This window comes from Apium graveolens, chromosome 2, assembly GCF_009905375.1.
Source record: "Apium graveolens cultivar Ventura chromosome 2, ASM990537v1, whole genome shotgun sequence".
Taxonomy (NCBI): Eukaryota; Viridiplantae; Streptophyta; class Magnoliopsida; order Apiales; family Apiaceae; genus Apium; species Apium graveolens.
Window position 1 is genome coordinate 278,566,926 of NC_133648.1, and position 17,674 is coordinate 278,584,599.

Genomic DNA, 17,674 nt, shown 5'->3' on the forward strand with positions numbered 1-17,674 from the left:
CATGTAATTGACTAATTACAATTAAGGGGATAGAAAATGAAGAAGTTCAATGACTTAATGGAAAATGAAGCGAGAGAAAGCAACCGGGGAGGAGAAAACGGAGGGGGTGGATGATGATTAAGATTTAAGACCCATATTTTTAATGAATAGTGCACGCATAACAAAACAATGCTTGTAAAAATGATACTTAGGACTTCCAAGACCAAGGATATTGTACGGATGGCATCGAAACGGGTTTAACAAAAACCAAACCCGATTATTTTTGTCAAACCCGAACCCGAACCCATCGCGGGTTTGTAGATTACTATCAAATTGCACCTTAATTTGCACAAACTCTTTTGAAAACTTACTAGAATCTGATTTGAGCAAAGTGCTCATAAATATGAAAATATTGAAATTTTTAGGATTGAATTAGAGGGTTTAGAGAAGACAATGGATCATGCCTCTATGAATAAAATTGTTGGTGAAATAATACAACAATCTTAACTTTTAGTATAGTTGTATCGAACATGCTGCTAAAAAAACATATTTAAACGCCTTTAATGCAATAGTTTGTAAAAAGTATAATTTTTTAGCACTAATATTAGTAACATATTATGTTATATATTATATTACTACTTATAAAATATAAAATATTATTTATATATTAACACGGGTTTCGGATCGGGTTCGGGTTTGGATCGGAACGCAACGGATTTCGGGTTTTCGGGTCGGGTTCGAAACGGTATGCCTTAAACCCAAACCAGACCCGAAAATGATTCGGGTTTAAAAATTAAACCCGAACCCGAATCCAAACCCGAAATATTCGGGTTCGGTATTCGGTAAAACCCAATCAGATCGGTACGAATCAGGTATCCATCCGTTCGGTACAAATTGTCATCCCTAGATATTCGTGACAATTTGATAAATTTACGCACATGATATTTTACCTATATTTTTTTAAAAATAATATTAAAATATACCCGATTTTGTTTCGATTTAATATTTCGATAAATACCCGATTTCTGATAAATCGTAAATCGGTAGTTCAATCAATTTAATTCGATTTCCGATTTATACAACCAGGGTACGCAGTGTTAAATAGGTGAATTAATCTCAAGCCCGTTTGGCATTATCAAATATCACATGGTTCTTTCAAAAATAAAAAACAAAAATCATTACATGGTAGCACTGTTCGATGCAGCTTCACTTGATTACACGTGTGAAAAGATTATCTTGCCACATATAAAGGTTCTACACGTATCACATCCTTAAACATCCACGTTTTGCTTCCCAAATTTAAACAATTCGAGATATTTTATCAGTGTGCATATATTAATTCATTTCCTGAAACCCTTAATACAACAAGCATATATCATTCAAGCAAATCCTCTACAAAGAAAATGAGCCAGCAACAACCCCAGAGACCTCAACAAGAACAACCCATCAAATACGGTGACGTATTTGATGTTTCCGGACAGTTAAGGTCCCAACCCATCGCACCCAACGATGCCTCCGCCATGCAGGCTGCGGAGAATATGGTGCTTGGAAAGACGCATAAAGGTGGTCCGGCCTCTGTCATGCAGTCTGCCGCTGCTGCTAACCTCCAGCGCGGTGTCGTTGGCCGCGACGAGGGCAGTCGTATTGCTACAGAACAAGGTGTCACTATTTCTGAAGCTGAAATTGCTGGTAGTAGAATCGTTACTGAGGCAGTCGGAGGACAGGTACGCTCATATTATTATATCACTTTGCTAGGCAAAATTGATTTTACGTCTCGATTGATGTTCGAAAATTAATAATTTAGTTATAATTAATTTTAAGTTCCGGACTGATGTTCGAAAATAATTAATTGTAGTGCCTGTGTAGGTGGTGGGACAATATGTTGAACTTAACATGACAAACCCTGCGGCTGCTCTAGGTAGTGATTCTGTTACTATAGGTGAGGCTTTGGAGACCACTGCTCTAACTGCAGGAGAAAAGCCAGTGGATCAGAGCGATGCAGCTGCTATACAGGCAGCTGAAGTTAGAGCAAGCGGCTACACTCATCCTAGTGGCGTGGCTGCTGCAGCTCAATCGGCTGCGGATCTTAATGCTCGTACTATGAATGTTGAGAACAAAGCTAAACTCGGCGATGTCCTTGCTGTAGTCATCAAGCTCTGCTAATTCACTTACAAATATTTGTTTTGATGCCGTTGCTTATTGTTTGCTTTTAATGTGTAGGATGCATCCCTTAGGTTGGCAGAAGATAAACCAGTGACGAGAGAAGATGCAGAGGGAATAATAGGGGCAGAAATTAGGAACAATCCGAAGATGGTGACTCATCCGGGTGGCGTTGCGTCTTCCATGGCAGCTGCTGCTAGGCTCAATGAAGATCCTACTTTCTAATACTATTTCCGTACAACTCTAGCTGCTATGTCAATATACTGAAGTACTACGCAGGGTGTGGTTGTATTTATGCATGTATGTATGTAATATCTAGCTTCTGGTGTAAGGTTACTGTATGTGTGTGAAATAAAATCCAACTAGGTGGTGTGAACTTACTTGGCATATATATGTTCTTTTGTTAAAATAAAAGATGGTGGCATGGTACACTTAATTTAACTTTATTAAAATTTATTATATTTACGGAGACTGTAACTGAGCCAAGTCATTTGAAAATTAAATAATAAGTCTAAGTGAGAAGAGGAGGCACACCAAAAACCAAAAAATTATAGTGTGTGTCGTTACTTTTGTTGAAAAAAACCCACAAAAAAGTTATATTTGAAGGCCTGATTTGGGGATGCATTTAATTACTAAAATCCTATAACAATCAACCTTTTATGTAGCAAATCTTATGTCGGCATAAATATTTATGAAATGACTCATATGTGTTTTTAATACTTGCTGTAATCGAGATCTTATTACGAGGAAGTACATGCCTATATATACCCGGTTATGTTTGCGAACAAAATCATTTAACGGTTATGTTTGCGTACATAATCATCTAAAACCCGAAAGGGAATCGTGATATGTTCGTGGAGAGTGATCTCTCACTATCTTCATACGGGGATTCAGCTCAGTTTGAAATAGACAGATATTCATTCCTTATGTCACAGGTGTCATCATGCGGCAGAGAGACCATCTCACATTGCTGGTTTATATCCGGCGGATATTGGGAAGTCGTTTTTGGAAAGTGGTTGGAAGAACATGAATAACTTTATCCAGAATGTACGAGGGGGCATTAGCTAAAGGTGATCTTGAACAATGGAGGTGGAGGTGTGCTCGGGATAAAATTTTCGTTCCCGCTTTGACTTTGTTACGAGAGAGGAAGGTAACAAACACTGCTTTTGGCCAATCGGAATCAAGATTAATGTTGATGCGAGTATATTTTATGACAAGAGTCGTTTCAGATTCATGTGTGACAGGGTATATGTATTCCGGCTACGGTTCAAGGGCGAGTCTGGCTCAATGGGGGTGCCAGGATCCCGGTCAATTACGGAGCAAGTTAATGGAATAAGCCGGGCTCACATAAATAGCCAGGTCCAGAAGCAAGATAACCCCCGAGTTAGGGTTTATCCCAACTTAGAGCCAACCTCACAGCCTACCAAAGAGGAGAACATGGGGTACAAAGATTGGCACGTGACAGTAACAGCTATCAACAGCCAACAAACTGGGACAAGTAGGACAAGCGTGACAAGTGTCAACCCGCCCTTGGTACATTCTAAGGCGGTCCTTGCCTAGACACATGTATGAGATCCCTCCGAGTTAGGTGTCCTACACCCCTACAACAAACAATCCTGATCCAAAGGTACCAATTCCTAAATCCTATCATTGTCTATAAATATCCCTAAGGGAAAGAATTTAGGGGTTACGCTCTATTCTATACACCCATACACATACATAACCACCTTACATTTCTATCTTTATCATCCAAAAGCGAGTTTTTACTCTCATGGCTCAAACCCCCGTCTAGTGTTGTTTTGCAAACACCAAATGGCAGTTACACGACAACTGCAAGAAGGGTTTAAGCGCGTCGTCGGAAGAACCAGACCGTGGATCGGATTTATTATTGTGGGTTGTTCGTGATGCAAGTGGTAGGGTGCTTGAGGCAAGGACATGAAGTAGAATATGGAGAGTAGTCGCTGTCCTAGTTGAAACTTTAGGAGTGATGGAGGTTTTGAGTGGCTCAAGAATGCAGGTGATCATGAAGTTGTTGTGCAGACAGACAACATGGTTACTATCGAGGAAATTAGAAGTTTCCCGGAGATATTAACTATGTTTATTTACTGGATTTCCGAGGCCGAGAGATGCTTTCAGATTAAAGAATGTTGATTTGCACTTTTGTTAAATAATCTGCTACTCTTGTTTTACCATTTGGCGAGAATTTCAGTTTCATGATTATATGTTGGCTATGTTCGTCAACTCAGTAATGTTTTTATTAAATTATATTTAAATAAACATTTATTAAAAAAATTATCTTAATTCACGAATAATAAAGTAGAAAAATATTTAAAAACATTTTGTGTAAATACAAGTCCAATAATAAAAAATATAATTATAAGAGAATATTTTGAAGATTTAATTAAACGATACATACATAGTTACAATGAATCTTGCTATGAGAGAAAAATGTTAGAACACTTGCGGAAGGAATCGCTCAAATAATGGACAAATCACGTAGATTCAAGCCTAAAATTGGGACTACAAGCAATAACAGCATGAGATTCAACACCCGGAATCAGGTGATATTTATGGTCATTTTTTGGACTAAAATTGCAAGAAATTCAAGCATTAGTGGCCCTACTCAGTCATAAAGTGTGCTAAGAAAGGTCTCACAAATCTTCACTACAAGGAAAACAAGCTTCAACAACGGTTTATGTCCGTTGTCTGATATCCTATTTTTCCGTTGACTATTGAGCCGCCGTCTGTTAGTTGGATCAGACAACGGCTGAAAAACGTTGTCTGAGATTATACAGACAATGATTATGGATTAAGCCCGTTGTATTACATCCAGAAAAGATAACGTTTTTTGCTTGTTTTCGTCGTATCAAGCGACATTACTCAAGGGTTCTCACAAACTCAGAAAACCGTTGTGTAGGGTATAACATTAAAACCAATCCTACAACACTTATTATTGTATAAACGTTGTTGTGTATCCAGATAGATAACAAAAATGAAATTGAGCTCGTAGAACTCTTGTAATAAATTTCTACACACAACAGTTTTGGATTTTAATGTATGGCATGATCTGATACATACAACTGTTTATTTGTCCAAACATATTGCATGAATACCTTTGATACAATATCTTAATATTTTATAGACAATGGTTTACTAGTGTTGTGAGAGTTAATTTTGCACCAAAGTTTTTTGTTCGAAAGCATTGTTTTAATATTAAAGACATGATATTTTAATGAAGCTTGGTTGTTTAAAGCGTTGTCTTACACAAAATATAACAAGTAATCAAATGAAATTAACTTTACAAATGTAAACAAAAGTTCTAAAGTTAATCCATGATCGAAAATCACAGCAACATAGTTATACAAAAGCTAAAAGCATATTGATATCACTGCCTTCATGAGTCTAAGATTTCTACTACAAATTAAAGAAAATATAGAGTCTACAAGGATTTGATGTTGGCTACTTAGAGCTCACTTGGCCTTTTAAGCTTCTCTTCACGTCTTCCGCAAGAGCTATGTTGTCCTTGCAATATCATTACAGCATGTGATAGACAATTTTCCAATCTGGAGAAAACAATCTTCAAAATAAATCGACAACATAATTACATAATTAAAACATAATCACATACAACATAATTACATAGAAAATTATTTATCCTTCTGCCAAACTTTTGGATGTGATTGACCTAAATGTACACTAGATACTGTTAGATATCATAAAGGGATGTACACTAGATTTTTTTTAAATAAGAAAGAGTAATTTGAGAGAGATTTAAAATCTGTAAGTTTTAAGAAAAATAGAACTTGACACCTGATTTTTTCTGTACATGTGGATGGTAGCAACTCTGCTGGTCAGGACTATTAACAGATCACTTGCTGAATTGATTGGATTCAGCAAAAAATTACTGAATCCACTTAAAATTACCGGCTTAAAATTACTGTATGGTAAAAATTACTAAGCTTGGAAAATTACCCACTTAAAATTACCATCTCAGCTTTTTATAAACATACGATTGGATTTTTATATAAGCGTTTAACCTTACAAATTGATTTTTCTATAGTGCAGAACTGCAGGTTAGCTATGGCTTGCCACAAATTGAAACCCATATACCTTAACAAAGTGATTAACCAGTGTATACACCTTACATGAAACCTTAAACTTAACTACCAAGTACAAATAATGTACCGCAAATACTCTTGTACTTGGCATGCTATAGATATACAACAATGTATATATTTGTCAGCACACAAATGCTTGCTTAAATGATATCATATCATTTTTTGCTCCTACCCCAGCAATAACAACTCCTAATGCAGCAAGTAGATCTCGTCTCATTTACAAAAAAAAAAAAAATTAAGGTCCGCTTCTTTCTTATAGATGGCTTTCCTGATGAAACTATAAAAGTTAAATTCTTCACTTAACCCATGAGAGGTTAAAATTAGAACGATTAAAGCAAACAGCACATTTAAAAGTTATACATTTCATAAGCTCAAATAATTGGTGGTCTAAATCAGAATCAAAATAATTTAATCATATTTAAATAAATGAGTTTGTACATCTAGGCATGACAAAGTACCTACCTGATTCAGTGATCGCAGCGGTATGTGTTCCACTGGTAGAAACATGACATATAGGTTTGTCCCAAGGGCCTTCCACTAATCTAGGAATCAGTTCTCTTGTATAAACAGAGTCACCAAGAGCTCCAAAACCACCATAACCCCTGAAATTTTAAATTCCAAAACATCATGTAGTGCAAACTATAAAAACATATCCACAAACCCGTTATGTGATATCAATAGTGCAACTGTTAGTTTTTCCATAAACATGCCAGAAATGGATAGATGCATGGATAGCATTAACTTATTCTTATCATAACATAAACTGGCCACACTTCAATTAATATGATCATAAAGTTTTATTATGCAACAACATGATTGTGGGACAAGAAAAACAATAATGAACAACTTTCAAAATATTAGTAAGAGACAAGCTAACTATGTAACGTAAACATAAAAATTTGAACTTGACCAAATATCTTGATCCTGAGGGGACGCCTCACACTAAGCAGCGTCTGAAGTGCATTAGAGAGATGTCTACCTACATGTTTAATTTTAAACATCAAATAAGGGACTATCAACAGATCACTCTGCTGGTCAGGACTATCAACAGATCAACATATCACTCTGTTTGTCTTGTTCTTCTCCTGCACGACAAAAAATAAAATCAAACTGCACTTGACATAAACATAAACATGCACATTCTCAAGGTCATAAACATGTAAACGGACTCCAAACAACACATGAAACATGAATACATACAAAATAACTGAAAACATGCTTAGTCATTCCAAAACATATTCTTCTCACACTAATTACCATCACAATGCTACCCTCACTCTATCAATAAATATATTTATAAGCTCAGAAACCAATAAGCCATCGCAATCCTTGCAAACAAAACCTATAATTCACCAAATCTACAAAACAACTAACTCATCCTCCAACTTCAATATATACGCGGATAAACAAACGGCCTCAGATAAAATAGAACATAAAAGCACTCAATTCATCACCAATATCAATACAAGCACCTATCCAAAGTTATAAATAATCATCTCTCCATAAATTCAAAAATCCGTAATCGTGCAGATCGGAAAACCAAATTGATCAAACAAACCTACACAAATCATCAAAACACTCAATTTTCTTCTTGGCTTCAATTTTCCCCTCCACATCCCCTTTACTTTTTTGTACGCACAAAATATGAACTAAAATCAGCACAAAATAAGAACTAAAATGACAGAGAGAGAGAGAAAGAGAGAGAGAGAGAGAGAGAGAGAGAGAGATACCTCAAAATTAAAGACAATCACCTTCCATTGAATCCACAAATAAGCCCTATAGCCCTAGTTTTGAACACGAACTAAAACCCCAAATTGAAGTCGAATTGAAACTCTAAACGGAACCATACTCCATTAAAGAAACATACAAATCAATCAAATGAGGCTCAAATATATTTATGTATGTATAGATTTTTCATAACAAGGAGAGTAGAGGGGGAGAAAGAGAGGGAGAGAGGGAAGGGGAGAGACCACAATCTAAATCAAAACTCTATACATAGGTAGGGGCAAAAAATGGAACTAACGGTGGACAGTGATGTTGAATAATCAGGAAAGAAGCAGTACCTTGAATCCAACGACCAAAGCTCTAAATTACTCCTTTTTAATTGAAGATGTAGAAGAGAAAGAGAGAGATATAGAAAGAAACATCAAAGACAATGAAAACTAATCAATAATCGGTGAAACCTAATCCAAGAAAGAGAGGGAGAGGGAATTTATTCTCAGATCTAGATGTAAAGGGGGGAACGAAATTTTGTTTAGGGGGGAAGTGAAAGATTGGCCCAAGGACCAAAACAAATTATAGGTTTCATATTATTAAAAAATCAAATTTTTAAATGATTGTTTTTCATATAATAATTTTTTCATTTAACCAAACTTAATATAAAAATCTAGCTAAATTTTAAACTGTTTTAATATCTTAATATTTGTACGGTTAAATCGTCGACGAGATATATTAAAAAAATTATTTATTCAATCACCTATCAATATCATGTCCAGGAGTAGTATTTTTTTGAGTTTTTCCAGTTTCCAACAAGCTAAATAAATTAAAATTATTTCATTTATATTTTTTTAATTTATCTCGTTGTTAGGATGGGTACTTTTACCAGATTTTTCTAATCCTGACATGCAAGATGAATTTCAAATTTTTTAATAATTTTTTCATATGACTAAAATTGATATATCCTAACATCCGTACAGTTGGATCATCGAAAAAATAATTTTAAAAATTAATCTTGTAAATCGGGAACGAGTCTCGTTGTCGGGAGGGGTACTTATACCGGATTTTTCTAATCTTGACGTGCAAGATGAATTTCAAATTTTTTAATAATTTTTTCTTATGACTAAAATTGATATTTCCTAACATCCATACGGTTGGATCGTCGAAAAAATCATTTTAAAAATTCATCCTGTAAATCGGGAACGAGTCTCGTTGTCGGGAAGGGTACTTTTACAGGATTTTTCTAATCCTGACAAGCAAAATAAATTTCAAATTTTTTAATAATTTTTTATTATGACTAAAATCGATATATCTTAACATCCGTACGGTTGGATCGTCGAAAAATTATTTTAAAAAATTAATCCTGTAAATCGGGAACGAGTCTCGTTGTCGGGAGATGTACTTTTACCAGATTTTTCTAATCCGGACATGCAAAATGAATTTCAAATTTGTTAATAATTTTTTCTTATGACTAAAATCAATATATATTAACATCCGTACGGTTGGATCGTCGAAAAATCATTTTAAAAAATTAATCCTGTAAATCGGGAACGAGTCTCGTTGTCGGGATTGGTACTTTTACCAGATTTTTCTAATCCTGACATGCAAAATAAATTTCAAATTTTTTAATAATTTTTTCTTATGACTAAAATCGATATATCTTAACATCCGTACGGTTAGATCATCGAAAAATCATTTTAAAAAATTAATCCTGTAAATCGGGAACGAGTCTCGTTGTCGGGAGGGGTACTTTTACCAGATTTTTCTAATCCTGACATGCAAAATGAATTTCAAATTTTTTAATATTTTTTTCTTATGACTAAAATCGATATATCTTAACATCCGTACGGTTAAATCGTCGAAAATCATTTTAAAAAATTAATCCTGTAAATCGGGAACGAGTCTCGTTGTCGGGAGGGGTACTTTTACCAGATTTTTCTAATCCTGACATGCAAAATGAATTTCAAATTTTTTAATAATTTTTTATTATGACTAAAATCGATATATCTTAACATCCGTACGGTTAGATCGTCGAAAAATTATTTTAAAAAATTAATCCTGTAAATCGGGAACGAGTCTCGTTGTCAGGAGGGGTACTTTTATCAGATTTTTCTAATCTTGACATGCAAGATGAATTTCAAATTTTTTATTAATTTTTTCTTATGAATAAAATTGATATATCTTAACATCCATACGGTTGGATCGTCGAAAAAATCATTTTAAAAAATAATCCTGTAAATCGGGAACGAGTCTCGTTGTCGGAAGGGGTACTTTTACCAGATTTAATTTTTCTAATCCTGAAATGCAAGATGAATTTCAAAATTTTTAATAATTTTTTCATATGACTAAAATTGATATATCTTAACATTCGTACGGTTGGATCGTTGAAAAAATCATTTTAAAAATTAATCCTGTAAATCGGGAACGAATCTCGTGTTGGGAAGTAGCGCTTTTACCAGATTTTTCTAATCCTGGCATTTGAGATGAATTTGAAATTTTTTAATACTTTTTTCATGTGACTAAAATGAGTATTTCTTAACATCCGAACGGTTGGATCCTCTAAAAAATCATTTAAAAAATTTATCTTTTTCATGAGGTATGAAAAAAATCTAGTATGAGGCAACACCCAACGGTTTTTTTATGAAAAAGTCTTGTCTGAAAAAAATTGTGACAACAGTTTTTTTCAAAAAAACCGTTGTCTTAGATGATCAACTTTTTAAAATCTTACGGCTGATATTAAATCTACTTTTAATCAACGGCTCTTATTATACCAACTTAGCAATCCAAGTGAATGTTTTTTCACCAATCACATGGTGCCACCTCATCACAAGCAACGCTTCAGAAATTTCAAGAATCAGACTTACAAACAACGGTTTTCTATGAAAAAAGGTTGACTTAGATGAACATTGACAACATTTATAATATACACGTTATTTCCTCATCAATGTGATTATCTGTTGATGCTATTAATATTCGTGTAACGTCTAGTACTAGTAGGTAAAAGAATTCAAAAATCTATGAAAAAGATGATTTCAAATCTTAATACACACAAATTAATTTAGTGTAAGTTATTTGTTACTCATATAAATTAATTAACAGTAGCATATAATTTTTCCGAAAAAATTTTAAAACTAGTAAAAATATAGACAACGGTTTTTTCTAAAATCATCTTGTGATAAGTTACTTTACATAAGTGTTTTTCAGGAAATGTCGTTGTTGGAATTCTACAACAGTTTTTTCTTTAAGACTGTTGTAGTATTACATATTTTATAACAGATTATAAATATCGATAACGGTTGTCTAACTGTTACAAGTGTTTTATTTTAAAAATACTTGTATAAGGTAGATTAATATAACGTGTTTTTTTGAAAAACACTTGTTTAGATTGAACAATTAACAATGTAAACTTGAAGCACTTATGATTAATTTTTTTTATTAATTATAAATTAGATAATTAAACTATTTTGAAATATAAAATTTAAATATTTAATCTAGATGAAAGTGGATGTAATTAGACTTTGTTGTTTTTAAAAAATTTAAAATGAATTGTCTGGAAAATATTTTTTTTGAAATTATTACTATTTTTATTGTAATAAACTAGACAACGATTTTTTTGAATATTTTTTTGTGCAATACGTTTTTAAATTTAGTAAGAAAGACAACGGTTTTAAGAATTAGTCTATTGTCTGATATTGGTGACATACAATTATGTAAAACACTTGTCTATGAGATATCATTTAGACAACACATAATTTGTACATTGTGTGATTCGAGCTTAAATAACTAGTAGAAAAAACACTTGTCTCATTTCCACAACCGTTAAACAAGACGTTATCTCAATCATTTTCAGACAATGTATTTTAAAAATCGTTGTACGATTTTACTCATTTGCACAACATCACTTTAGAAAGGGTTGTCTGTCTCCATCAACTAGACAATGGATTTTAAAGCGTTGTAGTAATACTAAAGCCTTCCCATTCACACAACATCTTAATTTTAAAAACACTTGTCTGACTTGTTTTACTAGACAACATTTTTTTATCGCTTGTAGTAATCAACGTCAGACAACGCCAATTTTTTGGTTGCAAAAAAACCATTGTATGAAAAATTTGGGCAACACTTTTTTGGTCGAGTGTTGTCTAATCGGTGTTGTCTGATTGCTTTTTTCTTGTAGTGCTTGTTAAATCTTTTTACTCGATTTTTAGTAGAGAATGTAAGTGTGTACCACCTGCAAATAGCCTACATATCCAATATTAACAGAAATCAAGTTAATATATAGTTCTTTTACCCTAAAACTACTACAAAGGCTCGCTACTTTTGGGATAAACTTACAACTCCTTTCGATACTGATCCCATTAGGTTTAGTCTAACCTCCTATACTAATAGCTAGTATGTCACTAGAAGTCTTGTTTATCCATGTAATAATCATTATAATGTTGAAAAATGTGGGCGGTAGTCCCACATTGTCAAGTCATTTTGAGACGTACTTGAGTGAATGATTGTGGCGTGCGCGTAATGAGTGACGCTTAAAATCCATTATCCTCCGTGAGAGCTTTCCGAGGAACTTGAAATCACTCAAAATTATTGAGGGATGGATGATATATTCTTGTCCAAAGACGGTTCCTCAAAAGTGGAAAAACTTGTAAACTAGCTTTAGTCCCACATTGATATGGAAAAGGAGTTTTCGTAGCTTTATATAGCACAACACTCTGGTAGTATCCAAATGTGTTAGTAATGTGTTTCTCTATCCTCTACGAGCGTGCAAGGGGTGCCAATCATGAGATTTGGTGGCTATTTTAGTCCCACATTGATATGGAAAAGTATTTTCCATAGTTTTATATAGCACAACACTCTAGTAGTGTCCAAATATGTTAGTAATATATTGCTCCATCCTTTACGTGCGCATAGGGGTGCAAATCATGGGATTTCGTGGCTATTTCAAATCTTTACAAGGCCGTGTGTGCGACATCCAAACATGAATGTAGCAGAAAATTGGGCCATCAAATCATGGACTAGTTTTGCTAAATTTTATTTTCACTGGGTTTGGGCTCTTAAATAAATATTCATTAATTCGTTATTTATTTTTAAAATACGACTTCTGAATAATTTGACAATATCAAATTTAAATCAGTTATTGATATTAACTGATTCGAATTTATTTTAATTTAACGCTGTTAATTAATTACGAGGAATATTGCACACGTCTCCTCGGGCCTATATAATATTGTTATAGGTTAGGGTTTTGATCATAAAAAAAATCACAGCCTCCTCTCTCTCATACACAAAAAACCCAACTTCTCTCTCTGGTGATAGTTTATTGCATGTTTCAAGCTCACCGAAGGCTCTGCTCTCGCAGCAACGTCGTTTTCTCATTTTACCCTGAGAAGCTATTGACTCGCACAACGATGAGGGTCGTAATAACTTTAAGGAGGCAGTTATACAACTGGACTCGAGAACCTCTCCGTTTATATCCTTTTGTTTTGTTTATTCGCAGTTTATACATATCTGTTATTTGCACGCATGCACTTATATTATATGTATTGATCGCAGAGTGTGTTCACAATCTTAAAGCTATTATCTATATATTATATGTGACTAATACATCTATCTCTGATTGTTTGTTGAGTAACGGATCAATGGAGAATAACACTGTAAACAACATGATGAACACATCGGCTTATCTCAATGCACAGATCGCTGGATCTGATGTGGTTCACCAGCAGGCGCCTAACCCTAACGCACATATCATAATATCTGATGGGGGTCAGAAGCCTGTTGGACATGTGCCTTCCAAACATGTGCTTGTGGGACACACTTTCATTGGACAATTTAGTGTGCCTTTTGGACAAACGTCAAACGGAGTCGTTCCTCCGACTGTACATGCGGTGCCTACTGGTGTGCATACGCCTGTAGTACAGACGCACGTACCTCCCGTCACACATGTTGTGCCTGATGTACTCGTTATGCCAACAGTACTTACTGCACATGCTTATAAACCTGAGAAGTTCAATGAAACAAACTTCAAGCGTTAACAACAAAAGATGCACTTTTATATGAACACGTTGCATCTGGATCGTTTCCTGAAGAAAGATGTACCATTGCTCACTGCTGAGAGTAAAGCGCGGACTGTGTATGCTGCTGATGCTTGGAAGTATTCCGACTACATCTGTCGAAAAGTATGTGCTAAATTGTTTGGATGACTCGTTGTATAATGTGTATAGCTCGAAGCCAACATCTAAGGCCTTATAGGAGTCACTTGACCATAAGTATAAAATCGAGGATGTTTGGGCTAAGAAGTGGATTGTTGGCCGCTTTCTTGACTATAAGATGGCGGATTCTAAGACCGTGGTCAGTCAGGTGCAAGAACTGCAGGTGATCATTCATGATATTCATGCTGAAGGAATGGTTATTAGTGAGTCTTTCCAAGTTGTTGCTTTGATTGAAAAGCTGCCACCTGGATGGAAAGATTTTAAGAACTACCTTAAGCACAAGCGAAAGGAGATCTCTATACAGGATCTAATTGTTAGAGTTCCTATTGAAGAAGACAACAGGGTATCCGAGAAGAAAATAAATGTTGCCACTGAAAAGACAAAAATGGTGGAGCATGTTCAAAGCTCCTAGCCCAAGAAGACTAATTCTGGTAAAGGGGCAAAGCTGGAACCCAAGGGAGGGATTTTGAAGATAAAATTTTAAGGGAAGTACTACAACTGTGATAAAGTGGGTCATAGGTCTTCTGACTGAAAGAAGCCTAGGAAGACCAATAAGACAAAAAAATCAAACATGGTCAATGCTATCTTTAAGGAGATGGGTGACATTGACCTCTGTGTTATGGTCTTTGAAGTGAACCTGGTTCCTCGCGAGTGGTGGATGGATACTGGTGCTACTAGGCATGTTTGCTCGAATAAGGTGATTTTCTCTAGCCTCAAAGCTTCTAATGCTAGTGAGAAGCTTTACATGGGTGTTAGGTCCTTAATACAACTGTAGAGGGGGGTGAATACAGTTTGTGCAGACAAATCGAATTAAGTACTCAACAGGATAAACAGTTTTGTATTGAATAATAAAAACTGATGACAAACTAATCTCTCAAAGGATGAACAAATATCCTTGAGAGCTACTAGGTTACATAAAAGATATATCAATACGTGACACATAAAATATAAACCTAAGCTGTGCTTATATACTGCACAGCTACACAATCAATAAGGAAACTTATTCTATTATAATAAGAAATTTTAAAATATATCCATGTATAGATTGCTACAAGAAGTAAAGTCCTATACTGATATGTATTCTGCAAATCCTTTCCTTCTTCGATATCTCATGGCTTTCAGCTGAAGTGACCAAATGCTTATGTCAATTACTGATCAGCAAATGCTGATAACAAATGCTGATGACGTCACCTTCTGCTGAACTCTGATATCAAATACTGATAATAAACTCTGATAGTTTATATTCTGATATCATCAATTTCTTCTAACAATCTCCCCAACTTGTGCATTATGAAAATATATACAAGTTCTAAATTGATGATGTCAAAACTATCTAAATACAAAAATACAAACAAATAGTCACTCTTACAATCAGTGTCTTCAGGCTTTATCTTCAGTCTTGAACTCTAGTATAATATGTAGCTTCATCAAATAATTTCTTGAGTAGAATATCTTCAAGAACATTTACATATATTTACATTCTCTGTCTTATATTCTTTAACTCCTCTGTTGATTCATCATTCTGATAAACAGTAGCTCTGAGGTCATGTAGATTAGATTCTCCAAATGCCATGTCATCCAGTTCCAGAAATCCAACAACCTTTTGATCAGGACTAGAAGTAAGAAATTCTCTTCCTAAAGACTTAACCACCTTGTCTCCTCCAATATCTATATCAATAGTATGTCCAGATTCATGAATGTTCTTTGGAATGTAATTAGACTTGTATGTCATTCCTCTCTGCTTCATGTATACCAAATTCTTCAAAAATTATGACCATCTAGCAGTAGTAGAGTTGGTTACCTTGAGTAAAGTAGTGATAAATTCCAACTCCTGCATGTTTTGTTCTTCAAATGCTCTTGAGTAAGCCTCAACCTTCTTCCAGACTCCAGAAAATAAATCAGTTTTTTTCCAACTAGATCATTCACAATCTGTACTGATACAATTTTCTGCAAATGTTCAAGCTTTGGATTATCCCCAAATCCTTTCATATTTCCAGTTTCCCTTAGAATTAAAGCATCATCAACATCAACATTTGGAAGTCCCAATCCACTTCTTCTACTAGCTCTTCTAGACTGAGAATTTCCACTATAGATCTTGTTTATAGTCTCAGAAGAATCTCTTACTGGTGCAGGTATCTTGCTTCCCCATAGTAGCTTCTTCTTTTCTTCTAAAGTCAATTATGGCATATCAGAGTTTAAGTCCTCCAAATCAGGATTTGTGAAATTAGCTTGTATTTTACTTGAACTGTCAACAACTTGAGTAGTATCAATGGTTGTAACTGGTTGAGCTTCAGCAATTATTTCTTCATCAACTTGAGCATTGTCCGAGGTTGTTACCAACTTTAATTTCTTAGCCCAATCAGCTCCAGGAATCATCTTTCTTCTTTTGTGGAACTGACTAGCTTCCTCTTCTTGAATCTTCTCTTGATCAGCACCATCATGAGCTACAACTACTATATAGATTGGATCTATCAGTGTCTGAGATTTTGAAATTTTAGATGTTGATTTCTTCTTGGATTTTGCTTTAGGCTTTGGCTTTGATTTTTCACCAATCTTCTATTTCCCCTTATAACTCCTGTCAGCATTTAAAATTGCTTGAGACCTTAAAGACCCTTCGGCATCAGTTTGACTGATCTCCTTGATCACTATATCTTTTGTAGGTTGACTACCAGGAACATATTCATATGGTGAGATAACATCAGTATTTATTGATCTTAAAGATTTGAATTCTTCCTCCAAAAGCCTAGGTTGTTCCATATCAACTCTAGGATTTTCCCTTGAAAATATTCTTCTACTCACCTCAGAATCAAAAGCTTGAATTTTTGGATCCTTGTAGAACAAAGTTGTCTTCTTTTCTTTCACCTTCAGTGTTTGAAGATACTGACTTGCTTCAGAACCAGCTTCTATGTCCAGCATACATTGGTCTTCATCATAAGTTGTGATTTTCAGAGTTTGCTGAGATTCAGTCACAGTCAGTTCCCTACTTTGCACAGTCTTAGTGACTTGCCTTTCAGATCTCCACTTTATCTATATTGACTAGTGGTTTTAGATGTACCACTAGTACCAATCAAATATCCACCTCGTCTCTTCAATACCAACTCCCTCTTACTACCCTTGTTGTCACCATCTGGACCATCCTTATCAACATCTGTCAATTTGAGTGGTTTACATTTAGATTTTAATATTTTCTCCCCTTTTTTGGCATAATCACCAAGTGGGAGGGAAACTATAAGCTCCATTGACTGTTGTACCTCATCCAATTGACTAGACATATTTGCTTGATTAGCTTCCAACTTAGCTTGGCTGGCTTCCAATTTGTCTTGTCCAGTAAGGATAGGCCTCAACTGTTTGGTCATCTCATGGAAAGTAGTAAGCCTGGTTTCCAAGAAGGATTCCTTGAGCTTGTCTATCTCAGAGTTAGTATTAGCCTGAGTGTTCTGAATAGTCTTGATCATAAGTGAAGAAGCTTTGAGATGAGCAAGGACATCATGA

General features: G+C 34.8%; 1 protein-coding gene across 2 annotated transcripts; it reads left to right on the plus strand.

The window, feature by feature from the left end:
- The first annotated feature begins 1,305 nt into the window (after nucleotides 1-1,305).
- LOC141708523 (late embryogenesis abundant protein D-34-like) lies at nucleotides 1,306-4,291 on the plus strand. Of its 2 annotated transcripts, XR_012569521.1 has the most exons (5): nucleotides 1,306-1,703; nucleotides 1,846-2,121; nucleotides 2,200-2,439; nucleotides 3,075-3,289; nucleotides 3,369-4,291. XR_012569521.1 is itself a non-coding variant. In XM_074512188.1 (3 exons), the coding sequence occupies exons 1-3, from the start codon at nucleotides 1,383-1,385 to the stop codon at nucleotides 2,362-2,364; spliced, it is 762 nt and encodes a 253-aa protein (XP_074368289.1). In that variant the 5' UTR covers nucleotides 1,306-1,382; the 3' UTR covers nucleotides 2,365-2,553. The 2 variants fall into 2 exon arrangements, 1 of the variants encoding a protein (XP_074368289.1); XM_074512188.1 differs by lacking the exons at nucleotides 3,075-3,289; nucleotides 3,369-4,291 and having other exon boundaries at nucleotides 2,200-2,553.
- The last annotated feature ends 13,383 nt before the right edge of the window (nucleotides 4,292-17,674 follow it).

What these genes read in the sequence shown, in the direction of transcription:
- LOC141708523 (XM_074512188.1), top strand. Translation starts at nt 1,383, where the DNA reads ATGAGCCAGCAACAACCCCAGAGACCTCAACAAGAACAACCCATCAAA. An exon ending in CTGAGGCAGTCGGAGGACAG is followed by an intron (nt 1,704 to 1,845) that starts GTACGCTCATAT and finishes GTGCCTGTGTAG; the next exon opens with GTGGTGGGACAATATGTTGA. An exon ending in AACTCGGCGATGTCCTTGCT is followed by an intron (nt 2,122 to 2,199) that starts GTAGTCATCAAG and finishes TTTAATGTGTAG; the next exon opens with GATGCATCCCTTAGGTTGGC.